Below are 26,069 nucleotides of genomic sequence, written 5' to 3'. Positions count from 1 at the left end.
GAGCTGTAGCAGAAAGTAGAGACTGGCAGCATCAGATTGGGAACTACTGTAGAAAGTAGAGACTGGCAGAATCAGAATAGAACTACAGCAGAAAGTCGAGACTGGCAGCATCAGAATGGGAACTACAGTGGCAAATAGAGACTGGCAGCATCAGAATGGGAGCTGCTGTGGAAAGTAGAGACTGGCAGCATCAGAATGGGAACTACAGCAGAAAGTAGAGACTGGCGGCATCAGAATGGGAACTGCAGCAGAAAGTAGAGACTGTTAGCATCAGAATTGGAACTACAGCAGACAGTAGAGACTGGCAGCATCAGAATGGGAACTACAGTGGCAAATAGAGACTGTCAGCATCAGATTGGCAGCTGTAGCGGAAAGTCGAGACTGGCAGCATCAGAATGAGAAATACAGCAGAATGTAGAGACTGGCAGCATCAGAATGGGAACTACTGCAGAAAGTAGAGACTGGCAGCATCAGAATGAGTACAACAGCAGAAAATAGAGACTGGCAGCATCAGAATGGGAGCTACAGCAGAAAGTCAAGACTGGCAGCATCAGAATGGGAACTACAATGGCAAATAGAGACTGTCAGCATCAGAATGGGAACTACAGCAAAAAGTAGAGACTGGCAGCATCAGAATGGGAACTACAGCAGAAAGTAGAGACTGGCAGCATCAGAATGGGAACTACAGCAGAAAGTAGAGACTGGCAGCATCAGAATGGGAACTACAGCAGAAAGTAGAGACTGGCAGCATCAGAATGGGAACTACAGCAAAAAGTAGAGACTGGCAGCGTCAGAATGGGAACTACAGCAGAAAGTAGAGACTGGCAGCATCAGAATGGGAACTACAGTGGCAAATAGAGACTGGCAGCATCGGAATGGGAGCTGCAGTGGAAAGTAGAGACTGGCAGCGTCAGAATGGGAACTACAGCAGAAAGTAGAGACTGGCAGCGTCAGAATGGGAACTACAGCAGAAATTAGAGACTGGCAGCATCAGAATGGGAACTACAGCAGAAAGTAGAGACTGTTAGCGTCAGAATTGGAACTACAGCAGAAAGTAGAGACTGGCAGCATCAGAATGGGAACTACAGCAAAAAGTAGAGACTGTTAGCGTCAGAATGTGAGCTGCAGTGGAAAGTAGAGACTGACATTATCAGAGTGGGAACTAGAGTAGAGACAGGCAGCATCAGAGTGGGAGCTGCAACACAAAGTAGAGATTGGCAGCATCAGAATGGGAGAGATAGAGGATTATTGAGATGATTAGAACTACAATTTAATTTATTTATTTTTATTTCATTCTCAGCACTTTGTAAAATAGATTAACTCAACCAACAACTCGTTTAGTTACAAATAACTATGGTTTGAATATGACTTTACTCAGAGTTTGTAATTATGACTTAGTACAACCTGTGAGTTGTACAGGGTAATAATAGTACCCATAGAAGGTTCTAGTGTACTTCTGGAGGCCTCTGATTTCATACAGAATTCTGTGATCCTCCATTGGATGCTGTATTGCAAAGGTATCATCTCCTAGGGATATTGCTTCTATGAAAAAATATTTATACTGAGCCTTCATAGGAATGACTATGATCCCTCAGTAATGAATCGTGTGGACATGTTCTTCCATGGCTCTCTGTTGTGTGCCTGATGTTTTACTCTGAAATTTTCTTGTAACATCTTCCATTACAATCAAGTTATTCATTATATATAAGGTAGATACAATACAACATGCAAGTTTTGCCCCGAGCATCTGGGGATATTGTCATGTCTAGGGCCAAATAATAGATCAGCTTTTCCTAGCCATTAAATTCAATTACAGTAGGTAAACATGGTGATTAAATTACAGGCATGTTTAGATCTGTGTACCTTAGTGATTAAATATATGGGATACATACAGCATTTATTTGTAGATGGAATACATACTTATCACAAGTGAAATACGACAGATGATAGGCTGTCATTAAAAGTAAGGGCCCCACTTCTTCTACCTTAAATATCCCGCAGGCATCAATTATTATATCACAATATTTGGGCTTACCCACTGGTAATTCTTGGCGCTACTGCCTTTTTTGTTTTCATCATGATCAAATAAGATAGGCTGCCTCAATCCATTAAGACTTCACTCATCAAAATAGGCTCCGTGGCAGAAAAGATATAAAACATATTACCGTTGTAATTCAAAACCTGCTCTTAAACCTATTTCTATAGTCTTGGCATGAAATTTAGAGGTTTACATATTTCAAGAGATTAATTATTCCAAAGTAATTACATGAACATGAAGCTATTTCTTTTTTGTCTCCTTGGAACAGATTCATTGCCTGGAGCAGAAACATTAATGGAGGATGATGACGAATTTGAAAGTGCATCTCAAGTGACAGGACCTGTAAGTAAATGACATTGGTACTGACAAGGATAACATTTGAAATAATGGTATTGAGAATGGGGATGACACAGACGATTATTATGCTGCTAATGACTACAACATGATAGAAAGAAGTGGAGTTGCTGTAAAATATGTTGCAGAATTGTACGTACAAATGGATGCTAGTATGGTTTTTGAGAATAAGAGGAAGTCAAGGTATTTCCTGTACTGGCAGGAAGTTTCCCACTGGCCACTCCGGAGCCCAATGATATCTAAACTCTAGATCAGTGATTCCCAAAGTCCAGTCCTAACAGGTCTCAAACACATCATGTTTTCTGAATTTCCGGAGTATTGAACAGGTGATGGAATTATTATCAAGGTATAAGAAATTCTTTCACCTGTGCAACACTTGAAAACATGACCTGTTGGGGGTCATGAGGACTGGCGTTTCGGAAACACTGCTCTAGATAATTAGTGGCTCAATAGCAGTGAATTATTATACAGTTAGACAACCCTTAGACTGGGTTTCTAACGCTGACTTTTTTTTATTTTTTTCTGGACAGCTTACCAAAAAATCACAGGCAGCCAATATTTTTTATGGACACATAGGAAAAATATGATAAATCATTATGATTATAAGTGATGCATGTCTACAGCCCATAATTCTGATATGAAGAAATTAACTGCATTCACTGAAAATTGTAAAATGATAATCGCAGTCCAAATAATCTGTATAAGTTTCTTCAGCTTCAAAAAAATCGAGGACGCCTTAAATTTTTTTACAGACAAGGCAACAAAGTGCCCTATTTTATTAGCAAACCTGCCATTAGACAGCTATTTTTCTATCCTAGGATTATCAATACATTTGTGGTTATCATGTGATTGATTCCGTAATTGTGTTACAAGTTACCTCGTCTTTTTATGACCATTTAATTGTGTGATGTTACATAAATTAGTAAGGATGAAAATGGATAAGGGATAGATCCATAATTAGTATGGATGGAAAAAGGCCTAAACTTCAACCTAAGGGTGGGAAAGAATATTGAATGAGAAAGAAAAAATACATGAACAATCATAAGGAATGAATGAATCTGCTTGAAAGGAGCAAATTTTCCCTACAGTTCCCAAGTATTGATAACTGGATCAACATTCAGAATAACACTTTTATCCATTCTTTATCCATTTGCAGTACATAAGAGTATGTATTGACTTTTTTAAAGAAATCATCAAGGCCTTTTTTGATAACATCAATGGTTACCACTAGAGTTGAGCGACCTTGACCTTTTTAGAGTCGAGCCGGGTTTCGCGAAACCCGACTATCTCAAAAGTCGGGTCGAGTGAAATCGGCCGATTATGACGTAAAGTCGGGATCGACCGAAACACGAAACCCAATGCAAGTCAATGGGGCAGCATAGTCGGCAGTGAGTGGGGGCCAGGAAAACACCTAGAGTGCCCATTTTAATGTCAAAACCATCCATTCTTCTTAATGAAGCTTGTCAAGCGTAATTTACCTCATAATAATTGGAAGGCATTTGAAATTGGGGTTCATTTGGCTAAAGTTGTGGTGGGTAGGGCTGGTTCAAGTAATTAGTGGGCCCAGGAAATCTGGACCACGTCACGGCAGTGGAGCAGGGAGAGGTAAGTATTTCAACTTTGCAAGTGCTGTGAACCTGAGCAAGCAGGGGGGCCCACTCGTTGGCATTGGCACTGGCACAGGGCCCCTCAAAGTACAGCGGTGTGTTTGCAAGGCGGGGGCGCCTCCCACCGGCAGCAACACTGTTGCGTACTATGAGAGGCCCTGTGCCAGTGACGTCGCCAACTAGTATTCCTCCCCCCACCTGATGAAGGAACCTGCACTTTCATCTGCACCTTCCTCTTTGTCCCCGTGTAAGGTGGTATGGTATGCGGGAAGAGCAACCTGACTTTCAGCAGGGTCACAATGTTGTTGTGTAGCGTGCACGGGGAATGTTGCGTTATGGGTCAATGTACCAGCAGACTCATCTATCACTGGCTGGGCAATGGGCAGGATGAGGAGGAAACACAGATATAGGCCCAAAGAATAAAGTTGGCTAAATGCAGTTCAAAATTGGAAACACAGGAATAACCAGGGGGCATTGCAGTGGAGGACAACTGGAATGAGAGGCTGACACAGAGAGTAGGCCCAAATCAGTAAGTAGTCGAAATGCAGTTCAAAATTGGCAACAGTAGTAAACAGGCGGCACAGCTTTGTTCAGTGGAGGAGAACAGCAAGGAGTGGCAGACACCGATAGTAGGCCCCAACCCAACTAGTAGGCCAAATGCAGTCTAACATTAACAACTACTTAACGAGCGCCTGAAAACGGAATTTCAGGACAGGAAACCAGGAGAACAGCAAGGAGTGGCAGACACCGATAGTAGGCCCTAAACCAACTAGTACGCCAAATGCAGTTGTTCCGTTTAACCACAATTTAATGAGAGCCTGAAGATAGAAGTTCAGGAAAGGCAACCTGGAGAACACCTTGGAGTGGAACACACCATCTCTCTACACCCCATACCCAATTTGTAGGCCTAATGCAGCGTAGTTTCCAACAACTACTAAACGAGAGCATGATGATTGAAGCATTGGCGAGGAAACCTGGGGAACACCTTGGAGTGGAACACACCATCTCTCTACACCCCATACCCAATTTGTAGGCCTAATGCAGCGTAGTTTCCAACAACTACTAAACGAGAGCCGGAAGATCGAAGCTCAGGAAAGGCAACCTGGAGAACACCTTGGAGTGGAACACACCATCTCTCTACACCCCATACCCAATTTGTAGGCCTAATGCAGCGTAGTTTCCAACAACTACTAAACGAGAGCATGATGATCGAAGCATTGGCGAGGAAACCTGGGGAACACCTTGGAGTGGAACACACCATCTCTCTACACCCCATACCCAATTTGTAGGCCTAATGCAGCGTAGTTTCCAACAACTACTAAACGAGAGCCGGAAGATCGAAGCTCAGGAAAGGCAACCTGGAGAACACCTTGGAGTGGAACACACCATCTCTCTACACCCCATACCCAATTTGTAGGCCTAATGCAGTGTAGTTTCCAAGAAATACTAAACGAGAGCCGGAAGATCGAAGCTCAGGAAAGGCAACCTGGAGAACACCTTGGAGTGGAACAGACCATCTCTCTACACCCCATACCCAATTTGTAGGCCTAATGCAGCGTAGTTTCCAACAACTACTAAACGAGAGCATGAAGATCGAAGCATTGGCGAGGAAACCTGGGGAACACCTTGGAGTGGAACACACCATCTCTCTACACCCCATACCCAATTTGTAGGCCTAATGCAGCGTAGTTTCCAACAACTACTAAACGAGAGCATGATGATCGAAGCATTGGCGAGGAAACCTGGGGAACACCTTGGAGTGGAACACACCATCTCTCTACACCCCATACCCAATTTGTAGGCCTAATGCAGCGTAGTTTCCAACAACTACTAAACGAGAGCCGGAAGATCGAAGCTCAGGAAAGGCAACCTGGAGAACACCTTGGAGTGGAACACACCATCTCTCTACACCCCATACCCAATTTGTAGGCCTAATGCAGTGTAGTTTCCAAGAAATACTAAACGAGAGCCGGAAGATCGAAGCTCAGGAAAGGCAACCTGGAGAACACCTTGGAGTGGAACACACCATCTCTCTACACCCCATACCCAATTTGTAGGCCTAATGCAGCGTAGTTTCCAACAACTACTAAACGAGAGCATGAAGATCGAAGCATTGGCGAGGAAACCTGGGGAACACCTTGGAGTGGAACACACCATCTCTCTACACCCCATACCCAATTTGTAGGCCTAATGCAGCGTAGTTTCCAACAACTACTAAACGAGAGCATGATGATCGAAGCATTGGCGAGGAAACCTGGGGAACACCTTGGAGTGGAACACACCATCTCTCTACACCCCATACCCAATTTGTAGGCCTAATGCAGCGTAGTTTCCAACAACTACTAAACGAGAGCTGGAAGATAGAAGCTCAGGAAAGGCAACCTGGAGAACACCTTGGAGTGGAACACACCATCTCTCTACACCCCATACCCAATTTGTAGGCCTAATGCAGCGTAGTTTCCAACAACTACTAAACGAGAGCATGAAGATCGAAGCATTGGCGAGGAAACCTGGGGAACACCTTGGAGTGGAACACACCATCTCTCTACACCCCATACCCAATTTGTAGGCCTAATGCAGCGTAGTTTCCAACAACTACTAAACGAGAGCATGAAGATCGAAGCATTGGCGAGGAAACCTGGGGAACACCTTGGAGTGGAACACAACATCTCTCTACACCCCATACCCAATTTGTAGGCCTAATGCAGCGTAGTTTCCATCAACTACTAAACGAGAGCCGGAAGATCGAAGCTCAGGAAAGGCAACCTGGAGAACACCTTGGAGTGGAACACACCATCTCTCTACACCCCATACCCAATTTGTAGGCCTAATGCAGTGTAGTTTCCAACAACTACTAAACGACAGCCGGAAGATCGAAGCTCAGGAAAGGCAACCTGGGGAACACCTTGGAGTGTAACACACCATCTCTCTCCACCCGATACCCATTTTGTAGGCCTAATGCAGTGTAGTTTTCTACAACTACTAAACGAGAGTCGGAAGACCGAAGCAATGGCAAGGAAACCTGGGGAACACCTTGGAGTGTAACACACCATCTCTCTCCACCCCATACCCAATTTGTAGGCCTAATGCAGCCTACTTTCCGACAACTACTAAACGAGAGCATGAAGATCGAAGCTCAGGAAAGGCAACCTGGGGAACACCTTGGAGTGTAACAAACCCTCTCGCTACACCACGGAAGGGCTGATTCTTAGGAAGGAAGGCTGTCTGAAAGAAGCAGGGCGCGTCCGAGGGTGATTATATTCTTATTAGGTATATACTCACCCTCGGACGTGCCCTGCTTCTTTATTTGTAATGAATGTTTATTTGCAATGTGGTTTTGACTTACTCTATTTTTTTGGTAAATAGTGATTTTATTATTTTCATTGTTTTGCATCTTCTTGGCAATAATATAAAGAAGACGCGACAGGACAACACTCGGTGGATGCCATATCTGTGTTTTAAATTGAAAAAAACTTTCAGTTAACTACTTGCAGGAGAAAGTTATTGTAGCTGGTGGCCATTTTTAGTACTGTACCAGATTTTTGTTGTATGTGTTTGTTTTTAATGTTAAAATGTCTGCATTTGATATCTCTCCAGTATTTTCTTTTTTATAAGCAAAATACTTATTTTTATATTTTCTGATGTTGGTTCCAGGGGTACACGGGCAGCAGTGGTGTGGTCAGTGGAGGCATATTGTAAGGAGTGACCGCAGACAGGCATCGAAGGCCTAAAATAATAACACATGGCTGTAGGCAATTTTAAATTGGTTCCAGGGGTACACGGGCAGCAGTGGTGTGGTCAGTGGAGGCCTAGTGGAAGGAGTGACCGCAGACAGGCATCGAAGGCATAAAGTAAAAAAATTGGGCTGGCTGTAGGCAATTTTAAATTGGTTCCAGGGGTACACGGGCAGCAGTGGTGTGGTCAGTGGAGGCCTAGTGGAAGGAGTGACCGCAGACAGGCATCAAAGGCCTAAAATAATAACACATGGCTGTAGGCAATTTTAAATTGGTTCCAGGGGTACACGGGCAGCAGTGGTGTGGTCAGTGGAGGCATATTGTAAGGAGTGACCGCAGACAGGCATCGAAGGCCTAAAATAATAACACATGGCTGTAGGCAATTTTAAATTGGTTCCAGGGGTACACGGGCAGCAGTGGTGTAGTCAGTGGAGGCATATTGTAAGGAGTGACCGCAGACAGGCATCGAAGGCCTAAAATAATAACACATGGCTGTAGGCAATTTTAAATTGGTTCCAGGGGTACACGGGCAGCAGTGGCCTGGTCAGTGTAGTAGTAGTAGAAAGAACGGACCGCAGACAGGCATCGAAGGCCTAAAATAAAAAAATTGGGCTGGCTGTAGGCAATTTTAAATTGGTTCCAGGGGTACACGGGCAGCAGTGGTGTGGTCAGTGGAGGCATATTGTAAGTAGTGACCGCAGACAGGCATCGAAGGCCTAAAATAATAACACATGGCTGTAGGCAATTTTAAATTGGTTCCAGGGGTACACGGGCAGCAGTGGTGTGGTCAGTGGAGGCCTAGTGGAAGGAGTGACCGCAGACAGGCATCGAAGGCCTAAAGTAAAAAAATTGGGCTGGCTGTAGGCAATTTTAAATTGGTTCCAGGGGTACACGGGCAGCAGTGGTGTGGTCAGTGGAGGCCTAGTGGAAGGAGTGACCACAGACAGGCATCGAAGGCCTAAAATAATAACACATGGCTGTAGGCAATTTTAAATTGGTTCCAGGGGTACACGGGCAGCAGTGGTGTGGTCAGTGGAGGCATATTGTAAGGAGTGACCGCAGACAGGCATCGAAGGCCTAAAATAATAACACACGGCTGTAGGCAATTTTAAATTGGTTCCAGGGGTACACGGGCAGCAGTGGTGTGGTCAGTGGAGGCCTAGTGGAAGGAGTGACCACAGACAGGCATCGAAGGCCTAAAATAATAACACATGGCTGTAGGCAATTTTAAATTGGTTCCAGGGGTACACGGGCAGCAGTGGTGTGGTCAGTGGAGGCATATTGTAAGGAATGACCGCAGACAGGCATCGAAGGCCTAAAATAATAACACATGGCTGTAGGCAATTTTAAATTGGTTCCAGGGGTACACGGGCAGCAGTGGCCTGGTCAGTGTAGTAGTAGTAGAAAGAATGGACCGCAGACAGGCATCGAAGGCCTAAAATAAAAAAATTGGGCTGGCTGTAGGCAATTTTAAATTGGTTCCAGGGGTACACGGGCAGCAGTGGTGTGGTCAGTGGAGGCATATTGTAAGGAGTGACCGCAGACAGGCATCGAAGGCCTAAAATAATAACACATGGCTGTAGGCAATTTTAAATTGGTTACAGGGGTACACGGGCAGCAGTGGTGTGGTCAGTGGAGGCCTAGTGGAAGGAGTGACCACAGACAGGCATCGAAGGCCTAAAATAATAACACATGGCTGTAGGCAATTTTAAATTGGTTCCAGGGGTACACGGGCAGCAGTGGTGTGGTCAGTGGAGGCATATTGTAAGGAGTGACCGCAGACAGGCATCGAAGGCCTAAAATAATAACACATGGCTGTATGCAATTTTAAATTGGTTCCAGGGGTACACGGGCAGCAGTGGCCTGGTCAGTGTAGTAGTAGTAGAAAGAATGGACCGCAGACAGGCATCGAAGGCCTAAAATAATAACACATGGCTGTAGGCAATTTTAAATTGGTTCCAGGGGTACACGGGCAGCAGTGGTGTGGTCAGTGGAGGCCTAGTGGAAGGAGTGACCACAGACAGGCATCGAAGGCCTAACATAACAAAAATGTCAATACAATGGTATTGTCAGTGGCAGGCATTGAAGGATGTCAGCGCATAGACTAAACATTGGTGGAGCTGTGAGATAATTTTGCAAGTGGTAGAGCACTGTTTGAGCTGGGGGGGGGAACTGTCTTGTGGCCGGCGGTACAGGCCCAGGGCCCCTCATATTACAACGGTGTGTCTGACGTTGGGTGCGTACCACCACCGCCAGAGACACGTTATTGTACTAGGAGGGACCCAGTGGCAGTGCCGTCGACCAAAAGCGGGCACACCCACCTCTTCAGACAAACAGCACTCTCACGGGTGCTGTCGCCAAGTGTCGATACCACGGCCCCGTGTGGGGAGTTTGGCCATTTAGTGAGGTGTAAACATGTCGTATGCTGGACAATCAGGTGCAGAAAATTACGAGATTGGAAAAGGCATTCAGAATAGTCCACAGGCAAGACCTTTTCATAGGAAAGCTAGGTGTCAGCCGGGCAAGGTGGGGCAAAAGATTTCGAAATCCAGTTGTGGTTCATTTTAATGAAGGTTAGATCATCTACATTTTGGGTAGCCAGACGAGTCCTTTTTTCTGTTAGTATTGAACCTGCAGCACTGAATACTCTTTCTGATAGGACACTAGCTGCCGGGCAAGCAAGCTCCTGCAATGCATATTCTGCCAATTCTGGCCAGGTGTCTAATTTTGATGCACAGTAATCAAATGGGAATGACGGTTGAGGGAGAACATCGATAAGGGATGAAAAATAGTTTGTAACCATACTGGACAAATGTTGTCTCCTGTCACTTTGAATTGATGCTGCAGTACCTGTCCTGTCTGCGGTCATAGCAAAATCACTCCACAACCTGGTCAGAAAACCCCTCTGGCCAACGCCACTTCTGATTTCTGCCCCTCTAACTCCTCTGGTCTGCTGGCCCCTGCAGCTCGTGTGAGAACGATCACGGGCGCTGTGTGCAGGGAATGCCAGAAGCAAACGGTCAACAAGAGTTGATTGTTTGGTTGCTAATATTAGTTCCAAGTTCTCATGTGGCATTATATTTTGCAATTTGCCTTTATAGCGAGGATCACGGAGGCAGGCCAACCAGTAATCGTCATCGTTCATCATTTTAGTTATGCGTGTGTCCCTTTTGAGGATACGTAAGGCATAATCCGCCATGTGGGCCAAAGTTCCAGTTCTCAAATCTGCGGTTGTGCTTGGTTGAGGGGCAGTTTCAGGCAAATCCACGTCACTTGTGTCCCTCCAAAAACCAGAACCCGGCCTTGCCGCGCCACCAATTTCCAGTGGCCCCGGAAAAGCTTCCTCATTAAAAATATAATCATCTCCATCATCCTCCTCGTCCTCCTCCTCCTCTTCGCCCGCTAACTCGTCCTGTACACTGCCCTGGCCAGAAAATGGCTGACTGTCATCAAGGCTTTCCTCTTCCTCAGCTGCAGACGCCTGATCCTTTATGTGCGTCAAACTTTGCATCAGCAGACGCATTTTGGGGGGATGCTCATGCTTATTATGGCGTTGTCTGCACTAACCAGCCGTGTGCATTCCTCAAAACACTGAAGGACTTGACACATGTCTTGAATCTTCGACCACTGCACACCTGACAACTCCATGTCTGCCATCCTACTGCCTGCCCGTGTATGTGTATCTTCCCACAAAAACATAACAGCCCGCCTCTGTTCGCACAGTCTCTGAAGCATGTGCAGTGTTGAGTTCCACCTTGTTGCAACGTCTATGATTAGGCGATGCTGGGGAAGGTTCAAAGAACGCTGATAGGTCTGCATACGGCTGGAGTGTACGGGCGAACGGCGGATATGTGAGCAAAGTCCACGCACTTTGAGGAGCAGGTCGGATAACCCCGGATAACTTTTCAGGAAGCACTGCACCACCAGGTTTAAGGTGTGAGCCAGGCAAGGAATGTGTTTCAGTTGGGAAAGGGAGATGGCAGCCATGAAATTCCTTCCGTTATCACTCACTACCTTGCCTGCCTCAAGATCTACAGTGCCCAGCCACGACTGCGTTTCTTTCTGCAAGAACTCGGACAGAACTTCCACGGTGTGTCTGTTGTCGCCCAAACACTTCATAGCCAATACAGCCTGCTGACGTTTGCCAGTAGCTGCCCCATAATGGGAGACCTGGTGTGCAACAGTGGCAGCTGCGGATGGAGTGGTTGTGCGACTGCGGTCTGTGGACGAGCTCTCACTTCTGCAGGAGGACGAAGAGGAGGAGGAGGGGGTGCGAACGGCTACAGCCAACTGTTTCCTAGACCGTGGGCTAGGCAGAACTGTCCCAAACTTGCTGTCCCCTGTGGACCCTGCATCACCACATTTACCCAGTGTGCCGTGATGGACACGTAACGTCCCTGGCCATGCCTACTGGTCCATGCATCTGTTGTCAGGTGCACCTTTGTGCTCACAGATTGCCTGAGTGCATGGACGATGCGCTCTTTAACATGCTGGTGGAGGGCTGGGATGGCTTTTCTTGAAAAAAAGTGTCGACTGGGTAGCTCGTAGCGTGGTACAGCGTAGTCCATCAGGGCTTTGAAAGCTTCGCTTTCAACTAACCGGTAGGGCATCATCTCTAACGAGATTAGTCTAGCTATGTGTGCGTTCAAACCCTGTGTACGCGGATGCGAGGCTAAGTACATCCTTTTTCTAACCATAGTCTCATGTAGGGTGAGCTGGACTGGAGAGCTGGAGATCGTGGAACTAGCGGGGGTGCCGGTGGACATGGCAGACTGAGAGACGGTGGGAGATGGTATTGTTGCCGCCGGTGCCCTAGATGCAGTGTTTCCTACTACGAAACTGGTGATTCCCTGACCCTGACTGCTTTGGCCTGGCAAAGAAACCTGCACAGATACTGCAGGTGCTGCGGAAAATGGTGGCCCTACACTGCCGGAAGGGATGTTGCGTTGCTGACTAGCTTCATTGGCCGAGGGTGCTACAACCTTAAGGGACGTTTGGTAGTTAGTCCAGGCTTGCAAATGCATGGTGGTTAAATGTCTATGCATGCAACTTGTATTGAGACTTTTCAGATTCTGTCCTCTGCTTAAAGTAGTTGAACATTTTTGACAGATGACTTTGCGCTGATCAATTGGATGTTGTTTAAAAAAATGCCAGACTGCACTCTTTCTAGCATCGGATACCTTTTCAGGCATTGCAGACTGAGCTTTAACCGGATGGCCACGCTGTCCTCCAACAGGTTTTGGCTTTGCCACGCGTTTTGGGCAAGATACGGGCCCGGCAGATGGAACCTGTTGCGATGTTGATGCCTGTTGCGGCCCCTCCTCCTCCGCTTCAGAACTGCTGCCGCCTGCACCCTGTTCCCCCAATGGCTGCCAATCGGGGTCAAGAACTGGGTCATCTATTACCTCTTCTTGTAGCTCGTGTGCAACTTCGTCTGTGTCACCGTGTCGGTCGGTGGTATAGCGTTCGTGATGGGGCAACATAGTCTCATCAGGGTCTGATTCTTGATCATTACCCTGCGAGGGCAATGTTGTGGTCTGAGTCAAAGGACCAGCATAGTAGTCTGGCTGTGGCTGTGCATCAGTGCACTCCATGTCAGATTCAACTTGTAATGGGCATGGACTGTTAACTGCTTCACTTTCTAAGCCAGGGACGGTATGTGTAAAGAGCTCCATGGAGTAACCCGTTGTGTCGCCTGCTGCATTCTTCTCTGTTGTTGTTTTTGCTGAAGAGGACAAGGAAGCGACTTGTCCCTGACCGTGAACATCCACTAACGACGCGCTGCTTTGACATTTACCAGTTTCACGAGAGGAGGCAAAAGAGCTAGAGGCTGAGTCAGCAAGATAAGCCAAAACTTGCTCTTGCTGCTCCGGCTTTAAAAGCGGTTTTCCTACTCCCAGAAAAGGGAGCGTTCGAGGCCTTGTGTAGCCAGACGACGAACCTGGCTCCACAGCTCCAGACTTAGGTGCAATATTTTTTTTCCCACGACCAGCTGATGCTCCACCACTACCACTACCCTCATTACCAGCTGACAATGAACGCCCCCGGCCACGACCTCTTCCACCATACTTCCTCATTGTTTTAAAAACGTAAACAAACTAACGGTATTTGTTGCTGTCACACAAATTACACGGTGAGCTATAACTTCAGTATGATTTAGCTACCCCTTTACAGGTGAGTGAGACCACAACGAAAATCAGGCACAATGTTACACACTCTCTTGTTGGTGGCAACAAATGAGAGAGATGCCACACACGCAGGACTGTCACTGAAGCACAAATGTAAATATTAATCTCCCACTGATTTGATTTTTTTTTTTTTTTCAGGGAGACTTTAGGAAAAAAAAATAATAGAATAAAATGATTTTTTTCAGGAAGAATTTAGAAACCAAATAAAATAAAATGATTTTTTCAGGGAGAATTTAGAAAACAAATAAAACAAAAAAAGGCTTTCTATGGCCCACTGAGTGAGAGATGACGCACACAGGAGTCAGGAGTGGCACACAAGCCCAGAGGCCAATATTTATCTCCCACTGATTGATGTAGTGATTTTTTCAGGTAGATTTTGGAACCCAAATCAAGCTAAAAAAATAATAGGCTTTCTATGGCCCACAATTGGAGAGAGAGAGAGAGATGGCACACCCAGGAGTCAAGACTGGCACACAAGCAGAAAGGGCAATACTAATCTCCCACTGATTTGTTTTTTTTTTTTTTTTCAGGGAGACTTTAGGAAAAAAAAATAATAGAATAAAATGATTTTTTTCAGGAAGAATTTAGAAACCAAATAAAATAAAATGATTTTTTCAGGGAGAATTTAGAAAACAAATAAAACAAAAAAAGGCTTTCTATGGCCCACTGAGTGAGAGATGACGCACACAGGAGTCAGGAGTGGCACACAAGCCCAGAGGCCAATATTTATCTCCCACTGATTGATGTAGTGATTTTTTCAGGTAGATTTTGGAACCCAAATCAAGCTAAAAAAATAATAGGCTTTCTATGGCCCACAATTGGAGAGAGAGAGAGAGATGGCACACCCAGGAGTCAAGACTGGCACACAAGCAGAAAGGCAATATTAATCTCCCACTGATTTGTTTTTTTTTTTTTTTTCAGGGAGACTTTAGGAAAAAAAAATAATAGAATAAAATGATTTTTTCAGGAAGAATTTAGAAACCAAATAAAATAAAATGATTTTTTCAGGGAGAATTTATAAAACAAATAAAACAAAAAAAGGCTTTCTATGGCCCACTGAGTGAGAGATGACGCACACAGGAGTCAGGAGTGGCACACAAGCCCAGAGGCCAATATTTATCTCCCACTGATTGATGTAGTGATTTTTTCAGGTAGATTTTGGAACCCAAATCAAGCTAAAAAAATAATAGGCTTTCTATGGCCCACAATTGGAGAGAGAGAGAGAGATGGCACACCCAGGAGTCAAGACTGGCACACAAGCAGAAAGGGCAATATTAATCTCCCACTGATTTTTTTTTTTTTTTTTTTTCAGGGAGACTTTAGGATAAAAAAATAATAGAATAAAATGATTTTTTCAGGAAGAATTTAGAAACCAAATAAAATAAAATGATTTTTTCAGGGAGAATTTAGAAAACAAATAAAACAAAAAAAGGCTTTCTATGGCCCACTGAGTGAGAGATGACGCACACAGGAGTCAGGAGTGGCACACAAGCCCAGAGGCCAATATTAATCTCCCACTTTTTTTTTTTTGGTTCCAGGGAAAATTTATAAACCCAATAAAAAAAATAATAAATAGGTTTTCTATGGCCCACTATCTGAGAGAGAGAGATGGCACGCTTAGGACTGGCACACAAGCCGAAAGGCCAATATTAATCTCCCACTGATTGATTTATTGATTTTTTTCAGGTAGAATTTAGAACCCAAATAAAGCAAAAAAAAAAAAAAAAAAGGGCTTTCTATGGCCCACTGAGTGAGTGATGATGCACACAGGAGTCAGGAGTGGTACACAAGCCCTGAGGCCAATATTTTTCTCCCACTGATTGATGTAGTGATTTTTTCAGGTAGATTTTAGAACCAAAATCAAGCAAAAGAATAAACAGGCTTTCTATGGCCCACTGACTGAGAGATGGCACACACAGGAGTCAAGAGTGGCACACAAGCCCTGAGGCCAATATTTTTCTCCCACTGATTGATGTAGTGATTTTTTCAGGTAGATTTTATAACCCAAATCAAGCAAAAAAATAAGTAGGCTTTCTATGGCCCACTGAGTGAGAGATGGCACACACAGGGATGGCACTCTAGCAGAAATGTCAATCTTAATCTCCCACAAAAAAAAAAAAAACAGGGAGTGTCCTTCAATTACTATCTCCCTGCAGTAATCTCAGCCAGGTATGGCAGGCAGCAATAAGGAGTGGACTGATGCACAAATTAAATAAAAAGTGTGTACAAACAAAAAAGATAGCTGTGCAGAAAGGAAGGAACAAGAGGATTTGTGCTTTGAAAAAAGCAGTTGGTTTGCACAGCGGCGTACACACAGCAATGCAGCTATCAGGGAGCCTTCTAGGGCAGCCCAATGAGCTACAGTGCTGAGGGGAAAAAAAAAAATGTAGCTTCCACTGTCCCTGCACACCGAAGGTGGTGTTGGGCAGTGGAAATCGCTACAGCACAAGCGGTTTGGTGGTTAATGGACCCTGCCTAACGCTATCCCTGCTTCTGACGAAGCGGCAGCAATCTCTCCCTAAGCTCAGATCAGCAGCAGTAACATGGCGGTCGGCGGGAACGCCCCTTTATAGCCCCTGTGACGCCGCAGACAGCAAGCCAATCACTGCAATGCCCTTCTCTAAGATGGTGGGGACCAGGACCTATGTCATCACGCTGCCCACACTCTGCGTTTACCTTCATTGGCTGAGAAATGGCGCTTTTCGCGTCATTGAAACGCGACTTTGGCACGAAAGTCGCGTACCGCATGGCCGACCCCGCACAGTGGTCGGATCGGGTTTCATGAAACCCGACTTTGCCAAAAGTCGGCGACTTTTGAAAATGAACGACCCGTTTCGCTCAACCCTAGTTACCACTGTGACCATCTCCTGAGTTTGGCTATTTTACAGAGTATTAGTTCTCATGGTAAAGGAAGCTTTCCCCCTATGAAGATTGATCCTTCCTTTCTACAAGAAGGGGGTAGGGCCCCTATGTGTTTTGAAAGGATTTTGCATAAAAAAATATTTTGACCATGTTTTTCATATTGGCCCTTTATGTACATGTCCTCCCTTAGTTGCCCGTTTTTAAGACACACTGAAATTCTCATAATCTTTCCTCATATCATCATATCATTAATCACTTTTGTGACTCTTCTTTGTACCTTTTCTAACTGGTTAACAGAACTGCATATTCCATATGAGGCCTCATGTCCAAGCTGCTTTTGTTACTTAAAAAAACATACAGGCCTTGGAGGCTGCTGATGTGACTTCTGAAAGTTAAAAAAATTCCCATTTCTGCATGATTTTGGAGTAGTACGGTGATTAACACTGCTTCCTTTGAGCACTTTCTTAAGTATATTAGCTGAGCCATCAGAACTCAAGGTTTATTCACGTAAAATACTCTCAAATATATTTCTCATAGATCATTTTAGGTAAAGGAAACTCTAAAATTGATCAGTGATCAGCGGACTAGAAAATGACAGACGACTGACATGCAATTATCTCCATGTAATTATTGGCATCAAGCTTCTTTAAGGGTCCAATATCTTTTGATGTTTGTAAGGGAAATCTGAGCTCATGTACCATTTGATGACAAGTGACCTTGTATAATGTGCTAATCATATCCCACATAGGGGCCTGTACGATGTAATTGGCATTTACTTTGGATGGTCGCATTTGTCTTGTCTGGGACTTGCATTTTATGTACAGAAGACACTTGATTGTGGGAACGGCCACTTATAAGAAAGTATTCAGTTGAATAGTTCAGCAGGGTGAGCAGGTTAAAGCCAGAGCAGGAATCGGTGATTAGATCTCTGGGGATTTTCTCATGGCACTTTGTGACCTTAAACAACTCACTTTCCTTCCGTTGTGCCTCCTGCAATTAAACATTGTAGTAGAACCAACATAAGCAAGTAGAACATCCATCGCCTTGATGTTATTGTTGTACATTATTATAGCTTATTTCTGTAATTATCCAATTAGAAGCGTGCACAATGCATCTGACTACTTGATATATTACTGCCTTTTGAATCAGTCTACTTAGATTAGAGCCAAATGTTAAGTAATATCCAGCTAGGGGGTGTTCTTTCTTTTATGGACTATTATGTTTAACATTTTCTTTGATAGTCGTCTTGAAGGATCTACATTGTAAAGGACTTTAAAACATGTGCACTACGATGTTACAAGACTTTTTATTGACTTTCTTCCCCCCAATCTTGGTACAGTATCAAAAATGGTTAAGAAAGCAAAATAATGAGATACAAGTTTATTCATGTGATCTTCATTCTGAATTAAATTTTCATTTGCTCTCGTCTTCAGTGTCAAAACTTTGGAAATGACAATATTTTATTGATCCTTTTATTCAGACGTTTAGAGTGGGAGTCAATAAGCATAGCACATGTAGAATTTGCAATCTGTGCCCACTTTTCTTTGCAATAGCCCTCGAAATCTGATTACGACAGCATCTCCTGTCCACCGCACCCTCTTCAGGTCAAGCAACAGATTTTAAATTTGGTTCCAGTCTGGGCTTTGGCTTAGCCAATCCAAAACTTCTGTTGGCAAAGCCTTATGTTGATTTGGAGGCATGCTTTGGGTTGTTGCCCTGCATTAACGTGAAATTACTCTTTATCTTCAGCTTTTTGCACAGGACTGAAGGTCATTTTGCAAAAATTTACTGATATTTAGAACTGTCCATAATTCCTTCCACCTTGACTAAAGGTCCAATTCCAGTGCCGAAAAACGTGCATATACAGTCATGACTTTTGGATATGGGATGGACCCCCACTCCATCTTAAAACAACCATAACTACAGTAAACCAAGACACTGGAATAAATACACAAAACACATTATTTTGGTTGTCAAAATGGCCACAGCTTTATTTAAATCACAGGATTAAAACAATCACAGTAGGATTCAGGTGAAGTCCTAGTACTGTGATATCCTCAGCTGTCTGACATACAGCACCAGGACAGACAGCCATAAAGGGGCAGCACACACTGGCTTGCCATTCAGTCAAAGCCAATAAACTTTTAGGGAACCAATGACCCTATTATCCTCACTCCTGTGCTTAACCATTGTGCTCGCCCCTGATTGATGTTACCATTACAACGTCCTTGAGGCTGGCCACCAAAGCCGAGCCTGCTCACCACCATGAGGTTTTACATCCTGTATTAGTTAGAATGAGTCCACCTTAACTTGTCTGCAACTTCCACCTGACTCCTAAACCGCCACCAAGAGACCATTTGACACTTTAAATGGACTCGACCACCATCAACCATGCCTAATAAAGCCATCAACCAGTTCCACATGCTGTGGAAAGACTGTGCATATAATTAACAAAATTTGAGGGCTACAACAGATTCATTTTAACAATGTAACTTTACCAAATTGTGATTGATAATATAGTAACTAAATCAAAATAACAGTCGCTAAACATCCTGCAATGAGGATCACATAGTGGGAAATTTGAAATGTACACCATAATAAAGGGGGTAGCCATAGTCTGACTACCTGTATAATGACATCTGTCATGCCTCAAAAATCTGTTATACTGCATGTATTGTAACCAGCTCAAATAATTCACCAATTCACAGTTTTGGGTTCTAGAAACCACCATTATATACAGTAGCTGTGTTGGCAGTAACAATTTCTTAAACCCACTTACTATTACCCGAAAAGTGATGAGTATATATAAAGAGATAGATACTATAAATAAGGAGTAATTAAAAGCTATACACAATATAACATCAACATTATAATTGACCATTAACTCTTTCCCAATATGCGCCGTACTAGAACTGCTCTGCAGGAACTGCGTTCCCGCAAACAGCAGCACTAGTAACATAGTAACATAATTAGTAAGGCCGAAAAAAGACATTTGTCCATCCAGTTCAGCCTATATTCCATCATAATAAATCCCCAGATTTACGTCCTTCTACAGAACCTAATAATTGTATGATACAATATTGTTCTGCTCCAGGAAGACATCCAGGCCTCTCTTGAACCCCTCGACTGAGTTCGCCATCACCACCTCCTCAGGCAAGCAATTCCAGATTCTCACTGCCCTAACAGTAAAGAATCCTCTTCTATGTTGGTGGAAAAACCTTCTCTCCTCCAGACGCAAAGAATGCCCCCTTGTGCCCGTCACCTTCCTTGGTATAAACAGATCCTCAGCGAGATATTTGTATTGTCCCCTTATATACTTATACATGGTTATTAGATCGCCCCTCAGTCGTCTTTTTTCTAGACTAAATAATCCTAATTTCGCTAATCTATCTGGGTATTATATTTCTCCCATCCCCTTTATTAATTTTGTTGCCCTCCTTTGTACTCTCTCTAGTTCCATTATATCCTTCCTGAGCACCGGTGCCCAAAACTGGACACAGTACTCCATGTGCGGTCTAACTAGGGATTTATACAGAGGCAGTATAATACTCTTATCATGTGTATCCAGACCTCTTTTAATGCACCCCATGATCCTGTTTGCCTTGGCAGCTGCTGCCTGGCACTGGCTGCTCCAGGTAAGTTTATCATTAACTAGGATCCCCAAGTCCTTCTCCCTGTCAGATTTACCCAGTGGTTTCCCGTTCAGTGTGTAATGGTGATATTGATTCCTTCTTCCCATGTGTATAACCTTACATTTATCATTGTTAAACCTCATCTGCCACCTTTCAGCCCAAGTTTCCAACCTATCCAGATCCATCTGTAGCAGAATACTGTCTTCTCTTGTATTAACTGCTTTACATAGTTTTGTATCATCTGCAAATATCGATATTTTACTGTGTAAACCTTCTACCAGATCATTAATGAATATGTTGAAGAGAACAGGTCCCAATACCGACCCCTGCGGTACCCCACTGGTCACAGCGACCCAGTTAGAGACTATACCATTTATAACCACCCTCTGTGCACTGATTGCACAGCCTCAAGCTCAGCGCGGCGGCGATCAGGTGCAGGTGCCAGCTGTATGTGGCAGCTGACACCCAACAGCAATGCCCACGATTGATGCTAGCACCGTGTAAATACAATGCTGTTGTGAAAATACAAAATTTGTAACTAAAATAGATTTGAAAAAATGTGATATTTTTATTTCCACGGCTCTACGTTATAAACTTCTGTGAAGCACCTGTGGGTTCAAGGTACTCAATACACATCTAGATAAGTTCCATAAGGGGTTTATTTTCCAAAATGGCATCATTTGTGGGGGTTTCCACTGTTTAGTCACATCAGGGGCTCTCCAAATATGACCTGGCGTCTGCTAATTATTCCCTACATTTTTGCATTCAAAAAGTCAAATGGCACTCATTCCCTTCCAAGCCCTGCCGTGCACCCAAACAGTAGTATTCCCCACATATGGAGTATCAGCATACTCAGGAGAAATTGCACAACAAATTGTTTGGAGCAATTTTTCCTGTTGCCCTTATGAAATGCAAAATATGGAGCTAAAAATATTTGGGAAAAATGTAATTTTTTTTTGTTTCCACGGTTCTACATTATAAACTTCTGTGGACATAGGATGTAGTGTCTTAGTTCTAAGACAGATCAGTCACATGGCTCTTTAGAACCCAAAATCCATCAAAATTTAGATAAGGAACAGACTTAGGAAAGAGGAGAAAAGAAAAAGGGAAAGGAAGTAAAAAGACAGCTATTTGCATACGTTATATGTTACACATATTGTTTTGAAATCTTCTTGGCAATATCTTGGCTTAATTGCCTTTGTTAGGGCCCTGAGTGGCCGGGATTCTCATGTTTATTGTAAAATGTCTGTTTGTTATTTAGGAAATTTTAATTAAAATAATTTAATAATAAACTTCTGTGAAGCACCTGTGGGTTCAAGGTGCACAATACACATCTAGATAAGTTCGATAAGTGGGCTAGTTTCCAAAATGGTGTGACTTGTGGGGGGTTTCCACTTTTTAGGCACATCAGGGGCTCTCCAAACGCAACATGGTAACCGCTAATTCCATTAAATTTTGCATTCAAAAAGTCAAATTCGCTCCTTCCCTTCCGAGCTCTGCCGTGCGCCCAAACAGTAGTATTATCCCACATATTGGGTATCGGTGTACTCAGGAGAAATTTTGCAACAAATTGTATGGAGCAATTTCTCCTGTTACCCTTATGAAAATGCAAAATATAGAGCTAAAAAAGATTTGGGAAAATTTTATTTTTTTTATTTCCAGAGCTCTACGTTATAAACTTCTGTGAAGCACCTGTGGGTTCAAGGTGCTTAATACACATCTAGATAAGTTCCCTAAGGTGTCTAGTTTCCAAAATGTGTCAATTGTTAGGGGGTTTCCACTGTTTAGGCACATCTGGGGCTCTCCAAACATGACATGGCGTCTGCTAATTATGATAGCAAATTTTACATTCAAAAAGTGAAATGGTGCTCCTTTTCTTCCGAGCCATGCCGTGTGCCCAATAGTAGATTTCCCCCACATATTGGGTATCAGCATGCTCAGGAGAAATTGTACAACAAAGTGTATTGTCCACTTTCTCCTGTTACCCTTGCAAAACTAAAAAAAATTAGGTCTAAAGGAATTTTTTTGTGAAAGAAATGTAAATGTTTATTTTTTCCTTACACATTCCAAAAATTCCTGTGACGCACCTGAAGGGTTAATAAACTTATTGTATGTGGTTTTGAGTACCTTGAGGGGTGCAGTTTTTAGAATGGTGTAATTTTTGTGTATTTTCTGTCATTTAGGCCCCTCAAAGTCAAATTCAAATGTGAAGTGGTCCCTAAAAAATGGTTCTGCAAATTTTGTTGTAAAAAAGAGAAATTGCTGGACAACTTTCAACCCTTATAACTTCCTATAACAAAATTGTGCTGATGTAAAGTAGACATGTTGGAAATGTTATTTATTAACTATTTTGTGCGATATGACTCTCTGATTTAAGGGCATAAAAATTAAAAGTTTGAAAATTGCAAAATTTTCAACATTTTCACCAAATTTTCGTTTTTTTTCACAAATAAACGCAAGTCATATCAAAGAAATTTTACCACTAACATAATGTACAATATGTCATGAGAAAATATTCTCAGAATCACTGGGATCCGTCGAAGTGTTCCAGAGTTATGACCTCATAAATTGACAGTGGTCAGAATTGTAAAAATTGGCCTAGTCAGCAAGGTGAAAACAAGCTTCGGGGTAAATTGTCTGTGAGGGTGTTTAATATACACCCCACCACTTTCTCCGGTGTCCAGCGCTATTCCTTTTTGCTTCTCTGTGATGTCACCACCCTGCAGACTGGCCAGGCCATACTGTGCTCCATTTGACCTGGCAGTAGTCTGTACAACGGAAGCGTAAGGGGAATCAGAACGAGGCACCATAGGTGTTCATTGTTAAATTAACTTGCGGATCATGCATTTTACAGAGGTTTTATTATTTGTTTATTTGACCTTGTCGCTTTTTATGTTAGACTTTCACTTATATATTACACTTGTGATATTATAATTAATAAGACGTTCTGGAATTTATTCTAGTAATGGAAAATACTGGCACACAATTTGCATAGTATAGAACTGCAAGCAACCTCTGTAATGATTTCTGCATTGTATACTGGCTTTGAAGTGACTCCAGGATGGCATTTCATCTTGTGTTGCTTTTGCAGTCTTTGCGTTAAGATATAATGCTGCCAGTTGACATAATGAAATGTGACATTTTAATCTCAGGAATTTAGATGCATGAGGTGTGACATACAAGCCCACTTAAGTGTCACTGGCCGAGCAAGGAAATACAGGAATTATAGTTTACAACCTCGTACAATTAAAGGGATTGCCTTAATTTCTTAAATGGGTATAATTGCATAGTGGTGGTTGAAACAAGCAACTTTGTAAAATACCTCTTATTAAACATCCTCTGCAGACTATCAGAGGTGGCCAGTCTCTTAGGCAAGTACGCCATCTCTTGTACGCTCATTGAGATAGGGCTTAAAAGCGCTGCTCTAAAGCAGTCTGGAGCTAACCCCTTGCACGCTTACAATGCTGCAAAAGTAAAGCTACCTGCTCTAAAAAAAGAGCATCTGATACCCGTGCCAGTGATACAACCTTGTTGCTGGTCCCACCTGTCAATAATCAAGACACCTTGCTCCTTAGTAAGCAGAAAGCCAGCAGGCAATGCAGCGCTACTCTCCTGAAGGCATTTTATATTAACATACAGTATATGATGAGTATTTAATTCTCTGTTCACATTTCCATAGTTCTACTTCATTATACTATAGGATCAGAACAGCAAAATTAAAGGGAATCTGTCACCTACTTTTTCATATATAAGATTTGGCCACCACCTTTTGGGGCTTATCTCCAGCATTCTGTAATGCTGTAGATAAGCCCCAATGTAACCTGAAAGATAAGAAAAACAAGTTAGATTATACTCACCCAGGGGTGGTCCCTGTGCGGTCCGATGGGCATAGCTGTCTGGGTCCGGCGCCTCCCATCTTCATATGATGTTATCCTCTTCCTTGCTTCTGTCGCGGCTCCTGTGCAGGCGTACTTTATCTGCCCTGTTGAGGGCAACGTAAAGTACTGCAGTGCGCAGGCACCAGGAAAGCTCCAAGAAGCCCTGCACCTGCGCACTGCAGTACTTTACGCTGCCCTCAACAGGGCAGACAAAGTACGCCTGCACCGGCGCCGTGACAGAAGCAAGGATGAGGACGTCATCACATGAAGATGGGAGGGGCCGGATCCGGACCGTGACACCCATCGGACCCAGACCGCACAGAACCGCCCCCCAGGTGAGTATAACATAACTTGTTTTTTTTATCTTTCAGGATACATCGGGGGCTTATCTACAGCATTACAGAATGCTGTAGATAAGCCCCTGATGACGGTGGCCGCAGCTTGAATATGAAAAAGTAGGTGACAGATTCCCTTTAATGCCAGTGCCGGATCGTTTCATAACTCACAAGAAAGTTGACAAACGGTCCATCAAGTTACCATCACTTTGTTCTTACCTTTACCTGACAAAAAAGTGCCCCAGGCAATATCCCACCCAGGGAAGGTATATTAGAATTGAAGCTCCATCAGAAGCATGATGCACCTTATCTCTCTGATGAACATCAGGGCAAGGGGCTGACTACTCCTCTTCTGCAGTGCCACTGATGTGTTCAGTTACGTATGATGCATATGCAATTGAATACAGAGAGCATCCCTGTTGTCCGAGTTTGCTGTCAGTGTAACAGCCGGCTAGGAGAACCAGCTGAGTTCCACTTCTGAGGGCAGCAAAATGCCAACCCCTGGGAGACCGCTTGATGAAGCATGATGCTCATGTTGCCTCATGATAGAAGTGCCTTTGCTCATTTTCAGGTCATGAGTGTTTTCTATTTGGGATTTTAATAGTCCGACCCTGAGTTCAAGGCTAATGCAATATGATGCACTTCCTATGGTCTTTGTTTGCTTAATAAAACTAAGTTACAGTCAGATGAAGCTGGCAGCACCTCACAGCAAAGCAGCTGCAAGAGCAGGTGGTCATCTGTTGACATTTATGTCGTACCAAGATATCGTGTGTTACTTTAATATGTCAGGAAGTTACTATTACATGCTCTGATGCTATATAAATTGCCGTGCTATTTAATTAATCTGCAGTTCCTTTGTGTTGTTTGCGTTAGTTGAAATGCCAAATATAATTAATGTCAATTAGTGCTTTTTCGGAAAAAAAAACTAAAGCAAAGTGCCACGTATGACAAAAAAATGGTAACAAGTTAAAGGCACAGACATTTTTAAACGAAATACTTGGAAAAATTTTTAACTGGACAGTATATATATATATATATATATATATATATATATATATATATATATCTAATATGATATATGTGCACCTCACATGGGAAGGTTGTTTTTCTATTGGAGGAGGCTGAAGGACTGGTCTGGTCACATGTTGCTCCACCAGCTGCCATTGTATGGACAGTAGTGCTGGTCAGACTCTGAGACAACTGCACTAAGAGAAAGTGGACAACCTATTAAGTCCTTAAGGATTCAGACGTCCGTATTTCTCACTATGAGAAAAATGGACTGATTGTTTTGATCAGAGCATCATCCATTTTTCTCATACATTGAGAAAAAAATAGTTGCTCCATCTTCCCCTATGTGACAGTCCTTGATAATGAGACCGTATTGGTTTGGCATTTGAGTGCTGACTGATTTTTGTTATGGACCCTTTGAGTTGCATTGCAG

At 43.4% G+C, this 26,069-nt stretch overlaps 1 protein-coding gene across 2 annotated transcripts in view; it reads left to right on the top strand.

Moving 5' to 3' along the window:
• The window catches only part of C6H8orf34 (chromosome 6 C8orf34 homolog), a 422,831-nt gene that overhangs the window by 303,059 nt on the left and 93,703 nt on the right, over nucleotides 1–26,069 (top strand). For both annotated transcript variants that reach the window (XM_069731465.1, XM_069731463.1), the window contains exon 10: nucleotides 2,307–2,380. In XM_069731465.1, the coding sequence (XP_069587566.1) occupies nucleotides 2,307–2,380 (74 nt within the window). The remainder of the gene's footprint in view (nucleotides 1–2,306; nucleotides 2,381–26,069) is intronic.

This window comes from Ranitomeya imitator, chromosome 6, assembly GCF_032444005.1.
Source record: "Ranitomeya imitator isolate aRanImi1 chromosome 6, aRanImi1.pri, whole genome shotgun sequence".
Classification (NCBI taxonomy): Eukaryota; Metazoa; Chordata; class Amphibia; order Anura; family Dendrobatidae; genus Ranitomeya; species Ranitomeya imitator.
The sequence above is the reverse complement of the archived record's forward strand: the minus strand, read 5'-3'. Positions and strand labels throughout refer to the sequence as shown.